General features: G+C 43.6%; 2 protein-coding genes and 1 long non-coding RNA gene across 10 annotated transcripts in view; 1 reads left to right on the top strand and 2 right to left on the bottom strand.

Moving 5' to 3' along the window:
- LOC121578178 (F-box only protein 11) overlaps nucleotides 1–10,711 on the bottom strand; it is a 43,183-nt gene extending 32,472 nt beyond the window's left edge. For 3 of the 4 annotated variants that reach the window (XR_006002746.1, XM_041892354.2, XM_041892362.2), the window contains exon 1: nucleotides 10,426–10,711. Coding sequence is in view for 2 of the 4 variants with exons in the window: in XM_041892354.2 (XP_041748288.1) it covers nucleotides 10,426–10,513 (88 nt within the window). In the remaining 2 variants the exon portion in view is untranslated. Of the gene's footprint in view, nucleotides 1–9,232; nucleotides 9,312–10,425 lie in introns of those variants that run through there. The other variant, XM_041892371.2, reaches the window with a different exon arrangement.
- Nucleotides 9,383–10,874, top strand: LOC121578195. The gene is made up of 2 exons (XR_006002747.2): nucleotides 9,383–9,502; nucleotides 10,706–10,874. It is a non-coding gene; the product is annotated as an uncharacterized LOC121578195 (long non-coding RNA).
- Nucleotides 10,875–16,316: 5,442 nt separating this feature from the next.
- The window catches only part of LOC121578154 (forkhead box protein N2-like), a 50,386-nt gene continuing 44,848 nt past the window's right edge, over nucleotides 16,317–21,854 (bottom strand). For all 5 annotated transcript variants that reach the window (XM_041892333.2, XM_045223237.1, XM_041892324.2 and 2 more), the window contains one exon: nucleotides 16,317–20,206. In XM_041892333.2, the coding sequence (XP_041748267.1) occupies nucleotides 19,737–20,206 (470 nt within the window). In that variant the 3' untranslated portion in view covers nucleotides 16,317–19,736. The remainder of the gene's footprint in view (nucleotides 20,207–21,854) is intronic.

Below are 21,854 nucleotides of genomic sequence, written 5' to 3'. Positions count from 1 at the left end.
TACGCGTCTCAGCGGCTGTGGACTATGATTTACCCTTAACAAGGCAGAGGAGGGTATTTTGACCAGCTAAAACATTCAAACAGATGTGGGGTGCTATTGAGCTTTCCTCTGATTAGATTGTTGTCTCACGTAAAGTGCAATGCACGAAACACAATTACAAAATGAACGCCCCCATAAAAGAGCTGTCGTCAGACCACAAAATGTGAAGATCAATTTTTGAAACATATTGAACACGGTCTGCACCATCTGAACTTAACCATCCCCAAAAAAACAAATTGTGTTAGTTTATGACAAGAGATAGAGAATAACAGCAGGACTGACCTGGTTTGTAGACACACTGTTTACATCTCCTGCTAGCAGCCAGAGGACAGAGGATTTCATTAATTTGAAGTGACTCCAGACAGTTTACTTTCAGCAGGTGAATAACACAGGTCCATTCTACCTGAAGGATCCATAACGTCTGAGTCCATAACTGTTGCCAACCACAACCACCCCAGCTGGGAGCTCTTAGCTCCAGCAAACTGTGTTGCTCTCGAAGCAAGGCTGCTCTCCAAGGCTACTAGTCCAGTAACCACTACAAACACTGGCTCTACCTAGCCCTAGCCAACTACAACAGCATCTCTAGTCTACTACAACAACAGCACCCCAAACACAAACGGCACTACAGCAAGTCATTAGGCCTAAAAACCTTACATATAGTCTAGGCCTATTCAAAACACAGTACCCAGAAGCCATCTGACTGCCTGCTGTAGACAAACAACCATTACAAAAGGACTAGGGCTATCCCTGACTAAAAATAAATATTGGTCGACCCGAGAGTCATCCTGTTCTTTCGATAGGTCGAAATGTTTAAACGTATTTTTATCAAAAATAGACAGACACACCCTATGAGTTTGAATAAAACCAACTACAAATGCACTGAGCTTGTCTGATGCTTTAAGCACACAAATGATTCAAGAAAGAGCCCGATGGTCACACTGTTTAAAGAAATGACAGCTAGTGCCTGTGTGACTAGCGCACGTTGTCTCGCTTCCCTCCCGACTGCAGCGAAAAAGCACCACAGCACAGGAAGTGTTTATTGCACTGCCCGTGCTGAAGCTACAACAATTTCATTCATTTAGTTTCTTACTTGTTTGACTGCTACCGAAATCCCTAATTTGTTTAGGAAAAACATTCCCTATTCCCTCAACACTTGTTCTCTTTATGTAAAACATGTAAGCATCGCATGCATGTGACCAAGAGGTCATGTCCTATAGCCTATCATAATCACATCAATAAATTGGTTGTAACAAACTCCGAACACAGTAATGTCGACAGCAAAATGGATGCGGAGGACGTGAAAAAGAAACTGGAAACAGGGGAATGTTTACTGGTTGCCCAGGAGGCAAAGGAGAAGTCAGATCTGTGGAAGACATTTGACTTAGTTGTGGAAGACTGGAGATCAAGAAAAAGGAGGGTATAAGAGCAAGCGTTGCGTGAGTATTGTGTGTGCCAAACAGTTGCTGTTAGATTACAATATTATTATTTTTTCTGACCATTAGGAACAGTGTAAACAACACTAAATATGTGTACCAAAGAGTCTGTTCTAACGAAAAATATATATATAAAGCCTTTATTACAGCAGACTAAAAACAGTTGCACGCATTCATGAATTGCAGTTTATTTATTGTTTAGGTTAATGATTAAAATATTAATTGACTGATACAGTAGCCTACATAAAGAAATACAGGCCTAAGTAAGTTATGGTATACAGACTAAATAGCACGCGATCTTAGGCCTACAGCTCGATGGTGGTTATAATTTACAAGGCTACTATACAAAGCCTACTAATGATAACATGAATTATTAAATTGATGATCATAATAATTGTAATAATAAGAAGGAGATCAAGAAAAAGGAGGGTATAGGAGTGAGAGTTGTGTGCATATTATGTGTGACAAACAGGTGCTGTTAGATTACAATATTATTTTTCTGCCTGTTTGGAACACAAAATAAATTATAAGTAACACCACTCTGTTCTAACTAAAAAAAGATAGAGCGTCGTTATTAGAGCATAGCAAAGATTAAAACCATCCAAATCTGTGAAATTGCTTTATCCGACATTTTGCCATTGCATGAGGCTTGGTGCTCACAAAATCAGTAGGCTATTAAACACTCCAACAGGCAACAGAAGTTATTTACTTATTTCTGTAGATTTACAGTGCATTCGGAAAGTATTGAGTCCAGTTGACTTTTACATTTACATTTTTGTCATTTAGCAGATGCTCTTATCCAGAGCGACTTACAGTTAGTGAGTGCATACATTTTTATTTTTTCCCCATACTGGCCCCCCGTGGGAATCGAACCCACAACCCTGGCGTTGCAAATGCCATGCTCTACCAACTGAGCTACACGTTACAGCCTTATTCTAAAATTGATTAAAATACTTTTCCCCCTCAATCGACACACAACACCCCATAATGACAAAGCTAACAGGTTTTTTTTTACATTTTTGCAAATGTATAAAAAATGAAAAACATAAATACCTTATTTACATAAGTATTCAGACCCTTTGCTATGAGACTCGAAATTGAGCTCAAGTGCATCCTGTTTCCATTGATTATCCTTGAGATGTTTCTACAACTTGATTAGAGTTCACCTGTGGTAAATTCAATTGATTGGACATGATTTGGAAAGGCACACACACCTGTCTATATAAGGTCCCACAGTTGACAGTGCATGTCGTAGCAAAAACCAAGCCATCAGGTTGAAGGAATTGTCCGTAGAGCTCCGAGACAGGATTGTGTCGAGGCACAGATCTGGGGAAGGGTACCAAAAAATTTCTGCAGCATTGAAGGTCCCCAAGAACACAGTGGCCTACATCATTCTTAAATGGAAGAAGTTTGGAACCACCAAGACTCTCCCTAGAGCTGGCCGCCCGGCCAAACTGAGCAATCGGGGGTGAAGGGCCTTGGTCAGGGAGGTGACCAAGAACCCGATGGTCACTCTGACAGAGCTCCAGAGTTCCTCTGTGGAGATGGGAGAACCTTCCAGAAGGACAACCATCTCTGCAGCACTCCACCAATCAGGCCTTTATGGTAGAATGGCCCAACGGAAGCCACTCCTCAGTAAAAGGCACATGACAGCCCACTTGGAGTTTGCCAAAAGGCACCTAAAGGACTCAGACCATGAGGAAACAAGATTATCTGGTCTGATGAAACCAAGATTGAACTTTTTGGCATGAACGCCAAGCGTCACGTCTGGAGGGCCCCTGGCACCATCCCTACAGTGAAGCATGGGGGTGGAAGCATCATGCTGTGGGGATGTTTTTCAACTGCAGGGACTGGGAGACTAGTCAGGATCGAGGGAAAGATGAACGGAGCGAAGTACAGAGAGATCCTTGATGAAAACCTCCTCCAGAGTGCTCAGAACCTCATATCGGGGCGAAGGTTCTTCCAACAGGACAACGACCCACAGCCAAGACAACGCAGGAGTGGCTTCGGAAACAAGTCTCTGAATGTCCTTGAGTGGCCCAGCCAGAGCCCGGACTTGAACCCGATCGAAAATCTCTGGAGAGACCTGAAAATAGCTGTGCATCCAACCTGACAGAGCTTGAGAGGATCTGCAGAGAAGAATGGGAGAAACTCCCCAAATACAGGTGTGCCGAGCTTGTAGCGTCATACCCAAGAAGACACAAGGCTGTAATCGCTGCCAAAGGTGCTTCAACAAAGTACTGAATAAAAAGTCTGAATACTTATGTAAATGTATTTTCAGTTTTCAATTCTTAATACATTTGCAAAAATGTCTAAAAACCTGATTTTGCTTTGTCATTATGGGGTATTGCGTGTAGATTGAGTTTTTTAATTTATTTTTAATCAATTTTAGAATAAGGCTGTAACGTAACAAAATGTGGAAAAAGTAAAGGGGTCTGAATACTTTCCGAACGCACTGTATATGGAAGATTTATAAAGCCAGGCACATTTAACAGTTAGGCTATTGATTTATAGACCTAATTAAGTTGGGGTTTGCTCTATTCTCAATTTTCTTAGACAATTAGGCTAAGCCCTATTCGCACAGGACTTGTAATACTAGAGAACGTTGGTTACGTAATTATTACCCCATAATGTCCGTTATTTCAGAGGACGAGCAGGACGTGATTCGTTTTTTTCCAAACTGCCTTCTGTAATTCGTTATTTTTTCCTCCAATAAATTGAGTCCAGGCGATAACAGGGCTACACTGATAATTCGAGCTTGGTTCCCAAGTTTCTAAACCATACCAAACCATCTTTTGTATTTTGTCACCATAATATTTGAATTAGGATATTTTAGCGATCCGCAGTAAGGCCTAAATGCCCCCCAGCCTTCAGATGTGAGCTAAACAGTGCACTTGCACTTAAGCTGCGTTTTAAGGCCATGGATGCGAAAGTGAACTTATAATTTCCAAATGTTTAGGTCAGTTGTATGCTGCTTTGCGATCTATTAACAGCAAGGGTTACATTAAAATAGGTGCAATATTCTTTACTGATGCATTTGCCAATATTCAATTCACACGCACAAAACATATAAACAAAAGCATTCACTGTGAAAGTTGATACATGTAGGCCATTCATATATAGGCTATGCGCAGCACTTTGTTCTATTTATCAAATCAGTTATTGTTTTCTCGCTCAAACCGCGAGCAACACCTATCAAACTCAGACATTTCTCTCAAAACACAGGGATGTCGATTCGCACGGGACTAGTATTATCAGAGGACCTTGGAGTTCGGCAAAAAACAGTTGACTATTCTGGTTGGATTTGTTACTCTCCAGCAATATACAAATTACTGACATGTCAGATTCGGACGGGACACAAATTACAGTTGTGGTGTTTTGTGCCAGTAAAACGAATACCGTCCAAATAGGGCTTAAGGCAAAGACTGTTTCCTCGTCTCTGCTGCATTGTTCTCAATCCCAATATGCTGCTTCATTTGGCTATTATGCACATAGCAACATAGGGAAAGGCGCCAAATCTACGGCGCACTGAAGATTATGTTTCATAACCGCGGACAGCAACCATATCCAACGCGGGAGAAAGCGCATTTATTATAAAATAATATATTTATTAGTGTTGCACCATCATTTTTACATAATATAACCATATAAAATGTCAGTACCACATCTTAAGAGTGATGGACTGTGCCATCCCTGTGGCCTCCGCAATGGATTAGTCCACTGAGTAAGGCGCTCAACTAAAGATCTCGGTCGACCAACAGCCTATCGACCAAACAATCGATCAAATCAACTCAAATGTTTTTTGTCACATTACGCCGTATACAACAGGTGTAGACCTTACAGTGAAATGTTTACTTACAGCCCTTAACCAACAATGCAGTTAAGAAAAATAAGTGTTAAGTAATTTTTTTTTATAAAAAATAATTAAGGAGCAGCAGCAAAATAAAATAACAGTAGTGAGGCTATATACAGGGGGTACCGGTACAGAGTCAATGTGCGGGGGCACAGGTTAGTCGAGGTAATTAAGGTAATATGTACATGTGGGTAGAGTTAAAGTGACTATGCATAGATAATAAACAGAGTAGCAGCAACGTAAAAGAGGGGGTGGGGGGACAATGCACATAGTCCGGGTAGCCATGATTAGCTGTTCAGGTGTCTTATGGCTTGGGGGTAGAAGCTGTTAAGAAGCATTTTGGACCTAGACTTGGCACTCCGGTACCGCTTGCCGTGCGTTAGCAGAGAGAACAGTCTATGACTAGGGTGGCTGGAGTCTGACCATATTTAGGGCCTTCCTCTGACACCGCCTGGTATAGAGGTTCTGGATGGCAGGAAGTTTGGCCCCAGTGATGTACTGGGCTGTACGCACTACCCTCTGCAGTGCCTTGCGGTCGAAGGCTGAGCAGTTGCCATATCAGGCGGTGATGCAACAAGTCAGGATGCTCTCGATGGTGCAGCTGTAGAATTTTTGAGGATCTGAGCACCCATGCCAAATATTTTCAGTCTCCTGAGGGGGAATAGGCTTTGTCGTGCCCTCTTCACGACTGTCTTGGTGTGTCCAGTCGACTAAATGGGGTCAGCCCTACAAAGGACATGTAGTGTGCCGGGTTGTGCTCCACCTTTGTTTTAGCATCAACAATGCATCATTACTCCTTAGTGGCGCAGTGGTCTAAGGCACTGCATCGCAGTGCTAGCTGTGCCACTAGAGATCCTGGTTCGAATCCAGGCTCTGTCGCAGCCGGCCGCGACCGGGAGACTCATGGGCGGCGCACAATTGGCCCAGCGTCGTCCAGGGTAGGGGAGGGAATGGCCGGCAGGGATGTAGCTCAGTTGATAGAGCATGGCGTTTGCAACGCCAGGGTTGTGGGTTTGATTCCCACGGGGGGCCAGTATGAAAAAAAAAAATATATATATATCTATATATATATGTATTCACTAACTGTAAGTCGCTCTGGATAAGAGCGTCTGCTAAATGACGTAAATGTAATTACTGGTGAACAAACCAAGACCAGAGACGGGATCCTGGGGGTGGTGGGGAGGACACAGAATAAAGACCTCAACAGGAAGAAGCTGGGTTCACTTCATTAAGCCTGACAAACGGGTCAAGCTGCATTGTTCCTGTCCTGGTTGCAGTGCCCCACTAGTTAATCAACCAACAGATCCATGGAAATGGGCAACAGAGGCGCATTTAAGACTTTGCCACCATCAGCTAAATACAATTTCAGGTTTTTAGGGTACAAAAGCAAAGGAAGATCTAATGTAATAGGATACCAGCTACATGGATTGGAAACAGTTTAAGAGGTGGTAGCAATAAAAACAAAACAGCGTTTCTCTCTTTCAGGCCGATGAAGAATGCAAAATGTCTATATGTAGGCCTGTAATCTGTAAATGTTGCCTAGGGCTAATCTCTATTCTAGTGTATGCCCTTCCACATCTGAAGTAGAACGAGCCCAGGTCACAAATGCCAGCCGCAAACATTCTTATTCCACTTCATATGTTTCACTAAGGCTGCGTCTTTTTTTCACTAATTGGTCTTTTGACCCATCAGATCAGTTTTGAAAAATATCTGATGTGAAAAGATCTGAGATGAGTTCAACAAGGCTTCTGTTTGCGGCGAACATGTTGCCAGAGTAACAATTTCAGTTGAACTATTTGAATGAACATTCCAAAATGTTACGGTGAAACATCAAACAGCTACTTTTTGTAAGGATTACTGTGGCTTTTTAGCGACAATATTCAAACTGAAAATGACTTAGCAATTCCTACTAAATATAGTTGAGTCTACATGGCCACTTGATTATTTTTAGCGGCAGTTTAGACCTGAAGCAGACACTTCCGTTCGCAGCACACTACCGTCTCAGATTGTTCGCAAACGTTAGCAAATGGTCGCGGCTAACACAAAAAAAATGGAATATGTTTGCTAACGTTAGGCAACGTTTGCTAAATATTTCCCTTGCTGAACGCACCTCTGATGTGATTGGTCAAAAGACCAATTAGTGGAAAAATATTAGAATTGGCTGCCTGTCTAAACGCAGCACAAATAATTAATTAGGAGAAAATATTTTCTTGCAATTGGAGGTATATATTGGCCTCCTGTAGTTCAGTTGGTAGAACATGGCGCTTGCATCGCCAAGGTTGTGGGTTTGATTCCCACGGGGGGCCAGTATGAAAAATTTATGCACTCACTAACTGTAAGTCGCTCTGGATAAGAGCGTCTGCTAAATGTGGTCCTCTGTAGCTCAGCTGGTAGAGCACGGCGCTTGTAACGCCAGGGTAGTGGGTTCGATCCCCGGGACCACCCATACACAAAAATGTTTGCACGCATGACTGTAAGTCGCTTTGGATAAAAGCGTCTGCTAAATGGCATATTATTATTATTATTGCTAAATGACTAAAATGTAAAAAATTAGATCAGCTCGTTTGTCAATAATGTCTATCTGCAGAATACATGCCGCGGCCACTGCCATTGAGGCTACTAGCGCAGTCTCTGGCCCACACTCCAGCACAGTAGGTGGCGGTAACGCATCAACTATGGATCAAACAGCCCCAACAACAAAAAAACTGAAGGAGCAGGCTGCTAGCTAGCGGTAGTGTCCTTCGTACCCGCTGACGAGTACTGCTTTCCCGCAGTTCTGTTAACGGTACGATGAGGTAAGTAGCTCACTAGCTTCACCCCCGCCTGCCGAGCACTGCTTTCCCGCAGTTCTGTTAACTTTACGGTGAGCGAAGTGGCTAGCTAGTGTAGCCAACCCAAATCTTGCGTGGCACTACAGGATAGTGATTACCCTCGCTGTAACATTAAAATAACTGCGGGAAAGCAGTGCTCGGCAGGCGGGGGCGAAGGACACTGTGTGCCGGTGTCCTAGCTAGCAGCCTTACACTTCGAACACACCGACTGCGTCATTGCGTTTTGGTACACCAGAAGTACATTCATTTCCAATGGAACGCTACGTTTGCCTTGCAGCATTGCGTTGCAGAGGCAGTTGCAGTGCGTTCTGTGTGGTGCATACGTTGGATTTATTGAACGTATGCGTCAAACTGTATGCGTAAACGGGTTGACAGAAATGGTAGCAGAAGATTAACGTTTAACTTTTGTTGTACACATATCTAGATGATGCTGCATACTATTTTGCGCAATAATGCAGTCAGTGTGTTCAAAGCGTTAATGGCAGTGTCTGCAGCATGTAGTAAGTGTGCGTTGTGGGCGCGGCATATAGTGGGTGTGGCATGTAGTAAACAGGGTCTGCAGATAATTGGGCAAAATATCAGAATTGGGCTGCCTGTAAAAACGCAGCCAATATAGCCAAGCTATATATTTATAAGCTATATATTTATTTATATATTCTTAATTCCATTGCTTTACTTAGATTTGTGTGTATTGGGTATATGTTGTGAAATTGTTAGATATTACTTGTTAGATATTACTGCACTGTCGGAGCTAGAAACAAGCATTTCGCTACACCCGCAATAACATCTGCTAAACACGTGATTTGATTTACATGCACCTCTTCACCTCTGCAATTCAAAGAGGCCTCTGACCACCATTTGAACAGCTGCCTTGACTATTTTGAAGCTGCCTTAGTTAACGTGACTAGTATGGCTTGGTCTATCCTGTACCTGATCATTCCAGATATACTGCTAGTGCTGGCTATCTGTCATTTAACCAACAGCAAGCTATTTACGTTAATTTCTAGTCATTACAATAACGTAGCTGGCAAATTGACTGTAGTAAACCTAGTTTGATCAAGCCAACTGAAAATCACCTAACAAAAACCTCTGCTGACGGTCGGTCCCTTCAGTTGAATTTCCCCTGCATTAAGAAATTAGCCATCTTCATCAGCTGGCAACGTACCGGTAGTGAGCCTATTTTCTGAGATTGTCGCACATAGAACATAAACATTGTTTACCTTTGAAAGGTTATCTTTCGAAAGATTGCCTGGTTACCCCACTGTGCGCTTCGGGACACAACGCCGGTGGGTGTCCGACGGTCAGAGATGCCAATCCCAACAGCCAGACCTTGGTGATTTACCGTGGTGAGACGACGCACATAGAACAGCTAGCTAGCTAATCCATTTTGTCTAACTAGCTCGCTAATTTAGATGCGTCAAGCTAATTTAGCTTATGCGAGAGTAATGTTAACCACAGCTAAAACGTGATTTATTCAGCTACTATGTAGTTAATTGAGCTATCCATGCTGAATGTAATTACCTAAATATAATTCTCTACATTTAGTGATGTGACTAGATAGCTAACTACCTAACTGCTTTAGCAAGGTGGCTATAACGTTAATGTTAGCTAGCCAACAACCACAACTCGTCTCAGACAAAACCCAACTTTGATTATGTTAATTATAAGGGAAGGCGTAATTACAGGAAACAACACATTTGCCGCCAATGTGCTAATTTAACAACAATTGTAAGTAATGTGCACTTTGATAATTTCCAAAGTGCTATTCAAACAAAGGCGTAGCTCTTGGCTAGTTGTCTACGGATAACGTCATCATGGGTTGCCAATTTGCTCGTTACGTTAGCGTACTAGCTAGCTGGCTAACTTTAGCATGCCAGTAAACACCAGCGAGAATAACTAGAAATTGAAAAAACAACCGCATGACAAACTCGTGGGCTAACCATTATTATAGTCGTTAGTGCGTTTTTGAACAAGCTAGCTGGCATTATTCTACGATCTGTAGTCTAGTCAAGATAAGCAAGGATTAGTTTAGGTCTAGGAACAAACCAAGCCAAACAAAGCGCGGCCTTAGGGATTGCCGACAGAGCAAGAAGCCTCGGCGTTTCCTAACATCTCCACCAAAGGGAAAGACGTTTTCAACCCTACTTTTTTTAAAGCCACCAACTATATTCAAACGTTTAACTTGAGTCAACAAGTAACCGAACCAACGTATTTCTAAAAAGGTTGTAAATGCGCCCAGTTAGCTTAGCGGTAACGTTACATGCATTACCTCTTTCCTGGTTGTTCCTTTCCGGCTGTACCGGGCGCGGCCTCGACACTCGCCTGGGTCTTCTGCTGGTTGCTCTGACGGAGTTCATTTGGGGTGTTTAGAATAAAATTAAAATAAATCGAACCCTTCTCTATAGTTGGAACGACGTCTAAGCACGCGATCTAAAATGTTTTTTTCTTAAACATTGCGCAATAAGTCACCCCTCTCCTGCGGCTCGAGAAAAATATATATTTTTGCGTTGCCCCTGCAACCCTTGCTCAGCTCCGTTTCACTGTTGCAGGAGGAGCCATTAGCACACAGCGACCGTCGGACAACAAGAACATCACATGGGAAGACTATCCACCAATAGCACATCGTAGTTCGCCGTTTTTTCCTGCGACTGCAAATAGGAATGTGTGTCTGTAATGTCTGAAATTGACTGAGAATTAAACAAGAAAGGCTGTTATGGACTCACTTTACCTTCTGAACTATTGCTATTACTAGCCTATTGTAGCCTAATCATCACGATTACGTGTGTGTTAGTACTGGGCTAGAACCAAATCCTGCACAACCTGTGTGTCTCCTGTACAGAACAGAGGGGGGAGGGAGTGTAGCCCACAATAGGACTGAAGAACAAAGGCCTATATGGTTAATGAAGCCCAAGCCATAGGCTATAGGCCTATATATGGTTAATGAAGCCCAAGCCATAGGCTATAGGTCAATATGGTTAATGAATTCCAAGCCATAGGCTATAGGCCTATATATGGTTAATGAAGCCCAAGCCATAGGCTATAGGTCAATATGGTTAATGAATTCCAAGCCATAGGCTATAGGCCTATATATGGTTAATGAAGCCCAAGCCATAGGCTATAGGTCAATATGGTTAATGAATTCCAAGCCATGGGCTACAGGCCTATATATCGTTAATGAAGCCCAAGCCATGGGCTATAGGCCTAGTCCATTTAAAAGTAGATCTAGGTTATTTGTCAATTCATCTGATATTGGGGAAATATAATTGGTCAATGTGGTTTCCTTATGTTTTCTGAAGTAGAAGCTGGCATAGGTTTATTATTACAGTCTTCCTGACATATCTGACAACCGATTGCCTGCTGTAGGATAGACTGGATGGCCCTTTTCTTTGCCCCTGACACACATGATTGTGTACAGGGTTCAGATTACAGGGGGGCTATAGGGGGCATCAAATCAGGGTCCCCATGACAATTGAAATATAAATATGGGCCCCCCTCAAAGATATCGACATCTGGCACCCATAAGACACGTCGGGCACCCCAAGAGTCAATGTGATTCGAGCCATGAGTTGATCGGCGAATGCCAGTCAAATAATCCTACAGACAGACTGCAGTACGCCTGTACATGGCCTTTATCACAGCTCAGCTGTCTATGTCAATCGGTGTAATAAAAACATACTTCTTTATTTATTTAGCAGATGCTCTTATCCAGAGCAACTTATAGTTAGTGCATACATATTTTTTTTTCGAACCCACAACCCTGGCGTTGCAAATGCCATGCTCTACCAACTGAGCTACATCCCTGCTGGCCATTCCCTCCCCTACCCTGGGCCAATTGTGCGCTGCCCCATGTGTCCCCCGGTCGCGGCCGGCTACGACAGAGCCTGGATTCAAACCAGGATCTCTAGTGGCACAGCTAGCACTGCGATGCAGTGCCTTAGACCACTGCGCCACTCACTAGTGCGAACTTAACCTCAGCAGAGTTCTCCTCCTTTGTGTTCAGCTGTGGTGATGCTTAGTTCCTGACTGACAGCTGTAAAGAGCGCGATCTGTGGTTGGTGGCTCACTGATTGTGACTTTGCTCAAGAGACACTGTCTTCATCCCAAATGACACCCTATTCCCTATTTAGTGTACTACTTTTGAACAGGGCCCAAAAGTCATTTGGGACGCAGACACTTGGCAAGTGGTGTCTAGTAATGGTGCGTAGTAATGGGCATCTCGTGAACTACAACAAGAGGGGCCACATTTTGATGCATAGGGATTAATGGGTCTCTCTGACTGAACATATCCAGCAGTAGGCCTGCTGCTAAATCTGACCTCTAGTCTAGATCATTGAGAGAATACTCAGGTCACATTGGATGCTCTTTGTACGTGTGTATTTATTAAAGCCCTGTCATAGTCAGGCAAACATACTGACAGTCAGATAGTGAGGTTCAATGCCTTTATTTATGGATCATTGATCTGTGAAATTGCTGAGCAAAGCTCATTCATGATTCAACATGTCAGTGAAATAGATTGAAGAAGTGTTGCATCATGGGTAATAGACGTTTGACTGAGAGGAGGTAGTCTATCTATTCATGCACTCCAATCTGGTGAATGTTCACCCAGAGATGGATCTATACTCTACTCTGAGGCATCAGGCTCTGCTTTCCTTGAGTCCAGTTGGTGGAAGGATCATTGTGAAGGACTAGTAATGTCACGTAGGAAAGGACGCCATCTGTTGGGAGTTGGCCTAATGGTGATGTAAACCTCAAACCAGAGATGAAGAGAAAGCGAGACGTCTCACAAGCTAAACTTTATCTTCCCACTGAAAACATCCTGTCTGTGTATGTGGGCGTTCCCTCTCTCGAGTGAGCATGCCAGAGATTATGGAGGAACCGTTAGCTCACGTGGGAAAGCATGCTCACGCAAGAGAGGGAACACACACTTACACAGACATGAACTTTGACCATTTTGTCCAATAGTCAGGGGCACAACTTTCACTAGGGACGGGAGGGACATGTCTCCCCCCCCCACACATTCTGAAATGTTTGTCCCCCCCAGTTTTATCATTGGAATGTGATACAAAACGAGGCAACGGTGTGCTTTAGGACCATGCTGACGCCTCCGAGCTGTTTGGCGTGTTTATCCGACTGGATAAAAATAATATTAATAATTATGTCCCCCCCACTTCTAAAACCAAGTTGCGCCACTGCCAATAGTAAATGGCTTTTATGAGACATCTTCATTATCCACCATCTTTGCCTCAAACCAAGGATTGCCCAGGGTTGGGGTCGATTCCATTTCAATTCAGAAACTGAAATTACAATTCCTCTGATTCCAATTGCTTATGAATGAGGAGAATTAGAATTTCAGTTTACTTCTTAAATTGAAATGGTATTGACACCAACCCTGATGCACCAGTATAGTCGGGGCAAGCAAAAAACTGTCTTGGTGTCTCTCCGTCATTCTGTCAGATCAGATGTCATCTCTAATGAAAAGAGGGACAGATCACAGATGGATGCAAATCTTCTACTGATTCATTGTTTGTAATTGTTCAGTCATGCTCGGCTGTGGGAAGAGAATACTAACTGTTCCACTGTCTCAGTCAGCTCCTTCTTTGACAGCATCACCATCAACAAACTACAGCAGCAGTGAGATTCCCTCTCTGCTCAATAACCCTTACCATCAAATGCACATCACACTATCAACCACCAGTCAGTGTGTGCCGCTGTTATGTATTTCTTACATCAGCTTAGCTCTGTGCTGTAGTGTAGAACCATGAATGGCTACTGTAAGAGATGGCATTCCATCATTCCTTGCATGTTTCCTGGGGTTGTGTGTGATCTCTCTCACACACACAATACAATGCCAATCAATACACATCCTTAGAACACAATGTGTCAGTATTGCAATTCAATTTTACCAACTTAGCCATACATTTTTACACCAGGGCCCAATGCTGATTAAGTTATCTAGTTGCTAATAAAACAGATTGATATGTCTTACATCACCAAGTTTAGAAGTAAACTCGTTGATATAAGAATAGTGTTTCACCAATAGAGGACGCTGTATTATCAAGCACTATAATGGAATATCAGGTAAGACTTGCTAAGGAAATTCCTCTTGGATGGAGGATATGTTTTGTTATTTTATAATTGTAAAGAATTCCATGCAGCAGTTTTTTTTGCCTTAAATTGGCAGTCATGAGCAGTGCACTGCCTGATATGTAACCATCACAACAAAGGGCTGAGCTCCTTAGTGTAGAAATGAATTATTTTGACAATTTTAACATAGTTAGCACTGAGTGGTCAAATGGGGTACCACTTTGAAGTATGAAATAAAATGTGTTACAGACTAAAACGTTTGTCCCTTGGGACAATGGGACCTATAATTATTTGCATTACAAGTCACTTCTGACCTCCATTTACAGTGCCTTGCAAAAGTATTCACCCCCCTTGGCGTTTTTCCTATTTTGTTGCATTACAACCTGTAATTTAAATTGATTTTTATTTGGATTTCATGTAATGGACATACACAAAATAGTCAAAATTGGTGAAGTGAAATGAAAAAAATAACTTGTTAAAAAAATTCTAAGCAAGGGGCACCACCAAGCATGCGGCACCATGAAGACCAAGGAGCTCTCCAAACAGGTCAGGGACAAAGTTGTGGAGAAGTACAGATCAGGGTTGGGTTATAAAAAAATATCGGAAACTTTGAACATCCCATGGAGCACCATTAAAAAAATTGAAAGAATATGGCACCACAACAAACCTGCCAAGAGAGGGCCGCCCACCAAAACTCACGGACCAGGCAAGGAGGGAATTAATCAGAGAGGCAACAAAGAGACCAAAGATAACCCTGAAGGAGCTGCAAAGCTCCACAGCGGAGATTGGAGTATCTGTCCATAGGACCACTTTAAGCCGTTCACTCCACAGAGCTGGGCTTTACGGAAGAGTGGCCAGAAAAAATAAGCAAACACGTTTGGTGTTCGCCAAAAGGCATGTGGGAGACCCCCCAAACATATGGAAGAAGGTACTCTGGTCAGATGAGACTAAAATTGAGCTTTTTGTCCATCAAGGAAAACGCTATGTCTGGCGCAAACCCAACACCTCTCATCACCCCGAGAACACAATCCCCACAGTAAAGCATGGTGGTGGCAGCATCATGTTGTGGGGATATTTTTCATCAGCAGGGACTGGGAAACTGGTCAGAATTGAAGGAATGATGGATGGCGCTAAATACAGCGAAATTCTTGAGGGAAACCTGTTTCAGTCTTCCAGAGATTTCAGAGACTGGGACGGAGGTTCACCTTCCAGCAGGACAATGACCCTAAGCATACTGCTAAAGCAACACTCGAGTGGTTTAAGGGGAAACATTTAAATGTCTTGGAATGGCCTAGTCAAAGCCCAGACCTCAATCCAATTGAGAATCTGTGGTAGGACTTAAAGATTGCTGTACACCAGCAGAACCCATCCAACTTGAAGGAGCTGGAGCAGTTTTGCCTTGAAGAATGGGCAAAAATCCCATGGCTAGATGTGCCAAGCTTATAGAGACATACCCCAAGAGACTTGCAGCTGTAATTGCTGTACAAAGTATTGAGTTTGGGGGGTTGAATAGTTATGCACGCTAAAGTTCTGTTTTTTTGTCTTATTTCTTGTTTGTTTCACAAGAAAAAACATTTTGCATCTTCAAAGTGGTAGGCATGTTGTGTAAATCAAATTATACAAACCCCCCAAAAATCCATTTTAATTCCAGGTTGTAAGGCAACAAAATAGGAAAAATGCCAAGGGGGTGAATACTTTCTCAAGCCACTGTACATTTTTAAAGGTTAGTCATTACCTCCTCTAAACAGCAGGTGGAGATGTTGATCAACGTTTTATTAATAAAGCATGATCTCTTCACTTTCAAGGGTTTATAACCAAGGACTTTGTCACACATTTTTGGTTGTTCAAATGTGTAGGTTATTGAATGCATAAGAATTTTCCCAAATGCACCCATGTCAATGTCATTAAGGATTTGTGGTCAGTGGTAATGCAGAATTTAGATTTATTACATTTACATTACATTTAGTCATTTATCTTGATACAGTATATCTTTTGGTTAGACAGTATTTTCTTTATAATGGACCATTTCATCAAAGAAGTAAACATTAACAAATGAAAAACAAACAGACACAAAAATGATAAAACAAGATTTGTTTTATTTTGTAATACCATATATAATGCATATCTTTGGCGAAAATAAACTTTATAAACATTTTATTAACAGAGTTTAGCACACACAAAAACCAAAAGTTCTGTCGAAGAGACATGGCAGACGACTGACGGATACTGGGGTGGCAGCTTTAGTCAGTTCAACGCGACAAAACGCTTTATCATAATCAATAAATTGCAACTGAATTTGAGAGATTTTTAGTTGTTGTTGCATAATCAATACGTTTTCAAACAATGATGCATCCTATGTATGCTGCTTTGAGCCTAGCATCATTTGTCACTGTGTCAAGTGAACCTTATTGGTGACGATATAGACCGCTATGGTGCCCCATCGTGTTTAGTAGTCTTTGAGGTGCTGAGGAGTATTTCTGTCTGTAATAAAGCCCTTTTGTGGGGAAAAACTCATTCGGATTGGCTGGAACTGGCTCCCCAGTGGGTGGGTCTGGCTCCCAGGCTCACCCATGGCTGCTCCTCTGCCCAGTCATGTGAAATCCATAGATTAGGGCCTAATTTATTTTTAATTAACTGATTTCCTTATATAAACTCTAACTCAGTAAAAATGCATGTTGCATTTATATTTTTGTTCAGTATTAAAACATTCACTTCACTGTGAGTCTGATAAGACCTTTCTTCTAGCTACAAGGGCTACAGCGTGAACAAGTTACTGTAACTTGTTCTCAACTATCTGAGTTTAAACAGAAGTCCATGGGGGTACCAAGACTAACACCAGGGCAACCCTTGGAAATGTGGGTTTTTAGTGTCAGTAAGTGTAGGTGACTTCTGTGGTGGCAGGATCCTAACATGGCGAGGGAGTGCCAACTAATATCTATGGTGTGACTACTTAGGGCAGTCAGAATATTATCTAAACATAAACAATACAAATTCAGATAAAGGCTTTGAAGTTCATGATGATTACATCAACTTTCCCTATCAAATAGATAGGGAATGTCATCTGAAATGTCTACCTCTGCTTTCTCTGTACAACATCATTGTCGGCAAAAAATGGTTCAGAATCAATATGTTAATCAATTGTCTTTTCTCCAACAACAAAAACATCTGGAAACTTGGCAGTCGTAGTTAAATTGAAAAACACCCGCTCGAAAGATAATATACATTGGCAATATACAGTTATTTCTCAGACACACCATCACTATAACACATAGTGAAAGTAGTGGTCTATGGCAGTAAAATATAATGAAAATAAAACTAAACTAAAAAAGTCTCATCAAAAGGATTTTCCAGAGGGGAGAGAGGAAGTAACATTTCCACTCACTTCAAATTACCTTTATTTGATAGGAGAAGTTCCTTTTAATAGTCCATTATAAATTAAATATTATAAATAAATGGATGATTTAATGGACACCATTAATTTGTTCTTTGTTTATTCACAGCCAGGTAAGACCAGTGTATTCTATGTCCATCTTATTTAGGAGAACTGCAGTTTAGTTCTAAGAACAAAATTCCCCTTCTAAGAACACAGCGATTCCCATTCCAGAACAACCAAAATAAACTGCATATCAGACTAGGTCAGAGTTTTCCTACATTTCCTCTTGGCAGGCTTCTAGAAAACTGGGGCAACAATGTTACGGTCAGTCACAAATACTGTGAGAAGAGGAACATTGTCGCAATGGCCTTGGTAGTTTCACTTATGTGACACAAATTAATGTTTGGCACTGCATACAATCTATACTTACCAACATGACTTAATTTAACATTATTCCCTGTGATACAACACAAGTGCAAACTTAACTTGCACTTAAGTTGGCTCATGACAGAGGACAGTACACTGTACTGCAGTGCACCAACTAAAAGCTATTCTAATCATATGGGCATATTGGTGTTTTGCTTACTAATGCAAGTTAATACATGCAAGCACGAAGAGCACCAGTCTGGCTTCACAAGTTCTGTTTCCACATCCTGTACTTTCCGTCACTGAACTCAATGTAATCAACTGGCCGTAGACACATTACTGTACAGCAGAGAGAAGAGTGGTGCACTTCCTAATTTTGCCCTCCGTGTTTCCTTAATGTGGAACAAGACGAAGCAATGCCTCTTTCTGTCAACACAGTCTGAACTCTGCCACAGGGTCAGCCAACACAACATTCAGGAGGGGCAGTAGTACAATAACAGTCTGGACTCTCATAACATTGTCCATCTAACCTCACGACAACATTATGATAACATCTTTGTTTTAACTTCCCTTTGGCCTGAATACTAATGTCAGAGTAGATGTGACTAGTATTACATAATTGAATACTGAGCAGCACATCTGCCAGTGAGTGCCCTCATGCCAAGCGCATCGTCTTGGGATCACTATGGTTACAACAACATTTGCTATGTTTCAGCCAGATTAGTCTACACTACACCTTGCATAGTATAAGACAGGATAAGACAGGATAGAATAGGACAGGATCGAATAGGGCCTGCATCAAATGTAATTTCTCAGTTTACACACTAAACACAAATAATGTGTTTAGTGTATAAACAGAATTAGAGGGGTCAGCAGAGGAAGAGCGATGAAGAGGAGTAGGTTCTAATGGCATGAAGATGTAATGATGTTTCCCTCTCAGAGTAGAACTAGCAGTCGGCCATCTTTGTTTTATTCCCTACTTAACATGGCAGTGTCAGAGTTCCAACATTCCCTTTGTTACGTTTCCACTCCCTGACATGGAACCGGTCCAGTATTCTACTCCGTGTAAGGATGATTCCATCCTCCTCACATCATCAACCCAGGAAAATACCAACACTAAAAAAATAAAATGATATAAAGAGTGGTTTAAGTTATTGCATCTCTTTGGAAGATATTTCCAGACCAAGGTTGTGGCCTATAAAAAACAGTGGTATCTTCAGCACGGAGAAACTAACTACAACATGAGAGGAGAGGTTAGTTTGTTACAAACATGCACTCATTCTCTTAGAAATAGGTTCACATGGAAGAGGATACAGGTTGAGGAGGAAGCATGCAATGCTTTGAGTTATAAAAACTTTCAGCTTTTTCCCATCTTGACTTTTTTTGATCCACCAAAACATAATTTGAATTGCGAGGATCTGCGGCTAAGCCATCAGAAAAACAGGCAGTTTTGTGATGGTTCTTCTCAGTAGTCCACAAACACCCCACTTAACCCTGACCCACCCACCTGATACGCCCGAGTTACAAAAGTCTCAATATGGCTTTGTTCTCCTGTGTGAATAATACTATTGCCATTTGTTGTGTTGGATAGTGAGGGATATCCCATCCCATAATGTGTCAAACTAAAAAACGGGCTCAAAATCAGCCAATCAGCAAACAGAAAAGGAGAAGGAGGCACAACCAGGACCAATCAGGACACACGATCAGGGGTAAGGGGTTAAGGGGCGGGAGTCTGAGGGCAAGGGCAGGAAGGAACCTCATTTCCTGTTCAGTTTTTTGCTCTTGGCACTGCGTTTGTTAAGGTCCATGGCGGTACGGATCCCAGCCAGGTGGAGCAGAGACCCAGCCGCCTCCTTCAGCTCCTCATCCAGCTCCGGCTTGGCTGTCACCTCCCTACGGGCCCTCTTACCCGCCGGGTGCTTCACCGAAGAGGAGGAGGAGCGGCGAGGAGCAGGCCGGGGGCGGCAGTCTCTCTCGTCCCGGTCCCCGAGGTCGGAGTCCTCCTCGTCGCTATGGAAACCCTCGCTGCCGGCGCGGCATGTACGGGGCCTGTGGCGGGCGTGGCCGGGGGAGGTGCCTCCTTCGTCCAGGGAGGAGAGGGAGGAGGAGGAGGAGTGGGAGGAGCAGCGCTGTAGGGCCATGCTGCTGTAGTTGTGGTCCTGCTTAGGATCGCTGCTCACCAGCACCAAGTCTGGCCGGGACAGGTCCAGGGGACTCTCTGGATCACCTGGGACAGGGAGGGAAATAAGATAGGGATGAGTAAGGAGAGAGAGAGAGAGGGGGGGTGAGGAGAGAGAGAGAGAGAGAGAGAGAGAGAGAGAGAGAGAGAGAGAGAGAGAGAGAGAGAGAGAGAGAGAGAGGGAGTGAGGAGAGAGTGAGGAGAGAGAGAGAGGGGGGAGTGAGGAGAGTGAGGAGAGAGAGGGAGTGAGGAGGGGAGTGAGGAGAGAGAGGGAGTGAGGAGGGGAGTGAGGAGAGAGAAAGGGGGGAGTGAGGAGAGAGAGAGGGGGGAGTGAGGAGAGAGAGAGAGGGGGAGTGAGGAGAGAGAGAGGGGGGAGTGAGGAGAGAGAGGGGGGGTGAGGAGAGAGAGAGGGGGGAGTGAGGAGAGAGAGAGGGGGAGTGAGGAGAGAGAGAGGGGGGAGTGAGGAGAGAGAGAGGGGGGGAGTGAGGAGAGAGAGAGGGGGGAGTGAGGAGAGAGAGAGGGGGGAGTGAGGAGAGAGAGGGGGGAGTGAGGAGAGAGAGAGGGGGGAGTGAGGAGAGAGAGAGGGGGGAGTGAGGAGAGAGAAAGGGGGGGGAGTGAGGAGAGAGAGAGGGGGAGTGAGGAGAGAGAGGGGGGAGTGAGGAGAGAGAGAGGGGGGAGTGAGGAGAGAGAGGGGGGAGTGAGGAGAGAGAGAGGGGGGGAGTGAGGAGAGAGAGAGGGGGGGTAAGGAGAGAGAGAGGGGGAGTGAGGAGAGAGAGGGGGGAGTGAGGAGAGAGAGAGGGGGAGTGAGGAGAGAGAGAGGGGGGAGTGAGGAGAGAGAGAGGGGGAATGAGGAGAGAGGGGGGGTGAGGAGAGAGAGAGGGGGGGTGAGGAGAGAGAGAGGGGGAGTGAGGAGAGAGAGGGGGAGTGAGGAGAGGGAGAGAGAGGGGGAGGGGGGGGGAGTGAGGAGAGGGAGGAGTGAGGAGAGAGAGAGGGAGGGAGAGGAGGGAGAGAGAGGGGGAGTGAGGAGAGGGAGAGGGAGAGAGAGGGGGAGTGAGGAGAGGGAGAGAGAGGGAGAGGGGGAGAGAGGAGAGGGGGAGTGAGGAGGGGGAGAGAGGAGAGGGGGAGTGAGGAGGGGGAGAGAGGGGGAGTGAGGAGAGGGGGAGTGAGGAGAGGGAGATTTAGAGGGAGGAGGAGAACATCTTAACACTAAAGAAACAGCGTTTCAGAATGCAACAGGGCAGTGGGAGTAGGTTATGTGATAAAGAGAAATAAGCGGCGGGCTAGGGAGTGTCTGTTCAGCAGATCCCAGTAATTAACATTCATAACAATTGATGACAACAGCAGAGGCAGAAGTGTCTAGTCGAATGAACACTGAGAAGACATGGGAGAAAATACAACACTGGTTATTCACAGGAAGAGAATTCTATATGCAACCTTGTCTGGCTTAGAATGACAATATGTGAGTGGGACTTGAACTGTGCTGTCGAGTGTATATATGAATCAATGGAGAGACAGGGAGATGTGTTACAGGGGTGCTAAAGCAAGGTGAGGGTGGATAGATGCTGGGAGAGGGACGCAAAAGCAATAAAATAAAGATGAAAGCGTGAAACGGGTAGGTGGCAGAGAAAAAGAGAGCAGGAGAGAAAGAATGGGGAGAGTAGTAGTTAAAAAGTGAGAGAGAGAGAGAGAGAGAGAG

Source organism: Coregonus clupeaformis, chromosome 1, assembly GCF_020615455.1.
Source record: "Coregonus clupeaformis isolate EN_2021a chromosome 1, ASM2061545v1, whole genome shotgun sequence".
NCBI lineage: Eukaryota > Metazoa > Chordata > Actinopteri > Salmoniformes > Salmonidae > Coregonus > Coregonus clupeaformis.
The sequence above is the reverse complement of the archived record's forward strand: the minus strand, read 5'-3'. Positions and strand labels throughout refer to the sequence as shown.